Raw genomic sequence first — 6,000 nt, 5'->3', positions numbered from 1 at the left:
CCCATTCCCCACTAGTCCAGCCCTGGGAGCAGAGGTAGCTGAGAAAGACCCTTTAACACACGGGGTGGTTCATGAAGTTTAAAGCCTATCTGATACAAGAATTACTACTATGGTTTTTGGCAACCCCGTGCAATATACTAGAAAGGCCCTGCCCTGGACAGCTAGGCAGCAAACACAATGTCACAAGCTCAGAGGGGCAACCCATGCAGAAGCTGATGATCCACAGCAGAACCAATGTAGGGATGCGTGGTGCACTTGAGCTGACGAATGTTAGCAGCCAGGCTACTGGTGTGCACGCCCTGACACTGCTGAACTTAAAAAGTGATTTCCTCGGGCTGAAGGAGGGAAAGGAGACTTTCTTTGCCCAGGGCAGCCCAGAGAAATGGAGACAATAAAAAACAGCAACTTTTAAATAGAAGCGGGGGCTCAAGGTAGTTCCTGCTTTGAGTGGCATAACTTGCCTCTCAACCCAAGGGTGCAATTCCCCAAGACATAGCAGGGAGAGCCAACTTCATCCCTGAATGGCATTAACCTTTCCTCATCCTACAGCTGATAGATGCTTGGCCACACCAGTTCTCCTTCCCCACTACCTAGGTTCATACCTGCCCCTTGTGTGGGCATGGACACCAGTGCACAATGGGTGTAAAACACTTCCAATTTTGATGTACTGGCATTAAACACCTGCTTTGCACTGCTGTAAACAACTACACAAGTGGCAGGGGAATGGAGAACTGGGCACTGGGATTTCTACCCACCACATATAGAAGAACAACATTTTTGCTCTTTGCTCTGTATAATTTTTTTTTTAAACTTCACAATTGAAAAAATAAGCAGCACAACCGTACAGCTGTCAGGGATTCTCTATTAGGTCCTGTGTGGGGAAGAGCCTACGCTCCTTACTAGTGCTACTGTGTGTGTGGCGGGGGAAGGGAAGGGGGGGGGAGAGAGAGAGAGAGAGAGAGAGAGAGAGAGAGAGAGAGAGAGTGCACACACGTGAGCGTGCTCCCCACCCAACAGGGAAAGCCTAAAATGGACAGACATCAGACAATCCCAAAGCGTTCTGCTCTTTTCCTCTTCTTTGCCTGCAAAAGGGATTGAAAGAAAAATCAAAACCAAAAAGAAACAAACTTGCACAATTCAAACCCCACACACATTTGGATGAAGACTGAAAAAAAAAAACACTTGATGGCAGAAAATGACCCTAGTGCATGACTGACCCAGCCCCTGCCTGAATAGGGGATCACAAGGTTATCTCAAGAGGGTATTTGGTATCAATGTTTGGCTAGGTGCTAGAAGATTCTAATCCAGCATTTGAACAAACGGAGCTTGAAATCAAGTTGCAAAAGCACAGAGTGCCCAAGATACAGTGCTGCTGAAGTCACTTCATCTCGCTGGCAACGTGCTACAAAAGGGAACAATGCCTACTTGAGAGGCCTGGAAACCCTTCCAGGCAATGGGGAGGTGGGAAATTTAAAAGGGCAAAGGGTTACCACTCTTCTATTCATGGAAAAGGTGAGAGGGACACACTAAACTGCATTAAATATTCTATTGCGTCTCTCAGATATGCCTTTAACTTGATACACGAGGGGCGTATAAATCTTAATTTTTAGCAGGATAAATAGCCAGGGGGCAACAGAAGCCCAAACCAAGAATCTCCAGGGGAAAGGTGCATTTGAGCACACACAATACTAGTAAAAAGACCTTTTTGTTCCAGGCACAACCTATAAGTGACCTAGCGGAAAAACATGGAATCCTTCACCCCCAGCCACCCCCTCTGCTCAGACTGAACAGGGGCTCCTTCTCCAGTGCTGCTTGCAGAAGGCTGGGAATGCCGTGCACCATTTCATTCAAGGGAAGCGTTTATCAAAAAAGCTACAAAAACAGAACAAAAAAAGCCCCCAAACCCCACCTGAATTGTTGAGATCACTCTTTGGAGCCAAACAAAAAACCACTTCTTGTATGTCGAATCCAGATGCCATCTGGTTAAGTAGCTTCTAAGACCCCAACAGCTCACCCTCCCGCAACCTTTGCCAATTAATTGTTAAAATTAAAATCCACATCCAGCACCCCTCTGTGGACAGTGACGGGGGCTCAGCTCTCACTGATTTATGCGACAGTATTATTTATGCAGCACCAATAGTGTTCATGGTACTCGACAAATAGGAACGTAGGAACTGCCCCGGGACCATCTACCCTGGTCTCTGGTACCAGGTGCCGCACAGCAAGGCATAAACCCCCATAAATAAAACGGTGAGGCACTGTCTTGCAGAGCTCACAAATTAAAAATCAGACCAAAGATACAACAGCAGGACAGAGGTGTCAAATCAAAAGATGGAAGAGAGAAAAGCAAGGGGTGTGATCAATTTCTTGTTCCTTCCTTGCTCCTTCCTTTCTGTGTTGTGAAATTTACATGGCTCTTATGATGAAAGGAGTGAAGCAAGTTTAAAGTCCAAGGACTTCCTGGATAAAGGAAGTCATAAGGAGGGATGTGAATGGGAGGTAGTATAGTAGGCCACTCAAGGCATAAAGGGAGCAGTGTGGAGGAAACTGGAGAGAACGGTTGCTCCCAATTTTCTGCAGGCATCTGTATTAGTCTCCAAGACTAATAGCTCAGCCACATCAGCCAGCACTGGCCAGATCTTGTAGCTTGGGTGCTCCACTGGGGGTTAGAATGCATGCAACCCAAAGAGGCAGATGCTCATCATCAACATAAAGAAGAAAATTTATCTTTGCGGTACCATCACTGGGGTACCTGAAGGAACTGAATATAAGTACTTGCATGTGGACCAGTAGGATGAGATCTACTTGTGTAGCAAGATCTCATGTGTGCAAAGAGTTACAGTGCCATCTTCTGGGATATTCAACTCTCCTAACAAGTCAGCATGGAAAGTGTTCTCAGCTGCCCTCTCACCCCCAAACTTCTTATCACGTGTCCTTCTGCTTGCAGGTTTAGCATTTTACCTCTGTGTCTTCTGTGGCTCCAGCCCCAGCCGAACTCGTTACAATGCCAAATCGCTCCTTCCTCTTCTTCAACTTCTCATCATCTTCGCTCTGTGTGGAAAGAAGGTAGAAGATTTAGTTTGCCAGCCAGACCCAAAAGAATCAATTTAACAGTTCATAAGGTTCCTTTCCTTGCCCCCCCAGTCTTCTTGCTTTTAGCTACAACACCAGCTGCCAGGAAAAAAAAAAAAAGAGTAGTTGCAAGATGATTTTGGGGTGCACATGAATTAGTGCACAGAGCTGAACATACACGTTAGCAGGCGTCATCATGCTGGCATGGTTAGGTGCCCCGTCCAGAGGGGATTTATTGAACAGATGCTAAAAAGAACCTCCGAAGAGCATTTATGACAAGTAGGTCCCCATGCAAAACCTGCTCTCTCTCCATGGTAATCAAGGAAAAGTGAAACCTATTTCTCTGGAGCACAGTGGTGAAATTAGTGAGTTTGTGGGATTAATGGCTAAAGCTAAGTAACCTGTGACCTTGCACCTGCCTAACTTTGCAACTGCTCTATCCTCTCCACTTTAAATGTGTTTAATCTTTAACTGTCCACACCTTAACAGGTCAAGTCAAAGAAGAGTCGACCACGATAGCTAGTGAGGCATGGTGCAGTGAGGTAGGAAGGAAAAGGGGAAGCCTTTATATTCCCAATGGAGTAAATGAAAGGCACTGGATTGGCAGCCTAAGAGCACAAGTCTGTTTAACCAAAGCAGTACAAGTACCTGGACAGTGGCACTGTAAGTGTCCTGTCAATGTGTCCCAATCCTGACAGGGAGGGGCCCTTCCTAAGTTCTCCCTTAATGACCTCATTAAATCTCTGGCCTCAGTAATGGAACCCAGAACTCATTTCACGTAGGCCATTGAGCAGCAGACCAGGGTTGGATTTCAGTTAGGAACCTAGAGGTGAAAGCCTCTGTATCCCTATTACCAATCCAAGTACCAATAGTACCAATCCAACATTGAGGATTTACAAGATCTCACATTAAAATCAAAATGTTTCCCCGATGAAATGCTCCAATGGAAATAATTCTGAAAACTGCCCTGTAAAGTTTGCCACACAAAGAGAATTTGCAGAAAGTGAAGCTGGCTACTCCCTGCAGAATGAATGCAAAATATAGAATGGCATAAACACTCTTCAGCAGCTCTGGTGACACTAGCAGTAAAAGGGAAGAACCCAATTCACTTTGATGAGCATCACCACCAACTAACACCAATCCACCAGCTGCATGTTTTTCCTCATTTGGAAATTAAGGAATGTGGTCAAACAACATGATAAGAACGCACGGATCGGGTCAGCCCAGTGGTCCATCTAGTATCTAGTATCCAGTATCCTGCCTTCTGACAGTGGCTAGTCCCAGATGCTACAAAGGGAATCAACAGAACATGGCAATTCTGAGTGATCTATCCTGTCATCCAGTCCAGCTTCTGGCAGTTGGAGGTTTAGGGACACCTGGGGCATAAGGTTGTATCTCAGACCATCTTGGTGAATAGCCATTGATGAATCTATCCTCCATGATCTTCCTTAATTCTTTTTTAAATCTAATTATTCTTTTGGCCTTCACAACATCCCCTGGCAACGAGTTCCACAGGCTGACTGTGCATTGTGTGGAGTAGTAGTTCAATTTGTTTGTTTTACAGATGCTGCCTATTATTTTCATTGGGTGACGCCTGGTTTGTGTGTTATGTGAAGGACTAAGTAACACTTCTTTATTCACTTTTTCCAAATCATTCATGATTTTACGAACCTCTATCATCTCTCCCTCCATAGTCATCTCTTTTCCAAGCTGAACAGACCCACTTTCTTTAATCTTACACTTGATCCTGCAGTTAATTAATGCCACGTTTGCAACATCACCTCTCTCTCTCTAGGAGCAGGCTAATGTCAGCCACAGGACTATGTGACTCATCCAACATAAACCAAGGGAACATTGTGCTCCCCAGGTGCCTATGTTGTATAAATAGCTTCCCATGTCTGCCCCAATGCGACAGGGCCTGAGCTTGAAGCCCTAGCTCCCCTCTTCATGAATCATGATGATGGTCTCAACTGTTAACAAGAGAACCCTCTGCCCCCTTCATAAGGGAGTGTTGATGTTACTGGAAAGTCTCACACAAGGTACCTAATGAGCTCTCTTTGTTGCTTCCAAGGAGGATTTTTATGGCCATATGGATTTATTTTATTATTATTATTTCCACCACTCAGTTTCTTGCATTTTCTAAACCCCTATTTAAAGAGGTGCCCACTGGCCCGGAGGATGCTACTATCTGTCAGCGTATCCTTTATAAACCAAAGCAGAGTTTTTTCTGCAAGGCAGCATTCCAGCGTACTAGAACAATCCGAAAAATCCCTCTGAAGCTCAGTCTAGACACAAAGTCTTAGCATGGGCCCCAAAGATCTTTGGTTCAGCCTCAAGAGGACATTTCAGTATATATCCTGTGTACATCTGCACAGTAGAGCAGGCAGATTAGACAGCACAGATATTGATTTTGCACATTTTAACTTCTACAGACTGATGTGACAAATAATCCATCCCACAAAGTACCCTAAACTCTCACACTTACAACAGACCGTAAGGTTCAGCTCTGTGGTTCTATTGTGTTAACGATGTTAATGTAAACTATGTGCATGGGGTCACTAGGGATTTTTGAAAGGCACCTTCTGTTTGAAGCCTTCACAAAAAACATACATCCCTTAAAACTGGGAATGTCCCAACTAGATTGTGGTTAATTCTCAGTTAAGGGTTTCTACACCCTTACCACTTACAAGCTTAGGGCTCTTTCCTGTGGATCGTTAGTAAGTAGAACTACCAATAAGTTGATGGCAGCCTCGGATGAAAAAGACCAGGCCTATAATTTGCTGTAAAATTCTACAGCTGCTGCTCCTCCAGGATCTGCACAAGAGATGTATATCACAACCCCGTCAAGTGGTATTTTTCTACATTAGTAAATATGAAGGCACCTTTCCTTTGAATTATTTGCTGCAGTGCCCTTGGATTTGTTAGCCA

General features: G+C 44.7%; 1 protein-coding gene across 2 annotated transcripts in view; it reads right to left on the bottom strand.

The window, feature by feature from the left end:
* Window positions 1-985: 985 nt before the first annotated feature.
* Window positions 986-6,000, bottom strand: part of SARNP (SAP domain containing ribonucleoprotein) — a 48,308-nt gene continuing 43,293 nt past the window's right edge. For both annotated transcript variants that reach the window (XM_050924749.1, XM_050924750.1), the window contains 2 exons: window positions 2,962-3,051; window positions 986-1,082 (listed from right to left, as the gene is read on the bottom strand). In XM_050924749.1, the coding sequence (XP_050780706.1) occupies window positions 1,041-1,082; window positions 2,962-3,051 (132 nt within the window). In that variant the 3' untranslated portion in view covers window positions 986-1,040. The remainder of the gene's footprint in view (window positions 1,083-2,961; window positions 3,052-6,000) is intronic.

The sequence above is a fragment of the Gopherus flavomarginatus genome, chromosome 16, assembly GCF_025201925.1.
Source record: "Gopherus flavomarginatus isolate rGopFla2 chromosome 16, rGopFla2.mat.asm, whole genome shotgun sequence".
NCBI lineage: Eukaryota > Metazoa > Chordata > Testudines > Testudinidae > Gopherus > Gopherus flavomarginatus.
The sequence above is the reverse complement of the archived record's forward strand: the minus strand, read 5'-3'. Positions and strand labels throughout refer to the sequence as shown.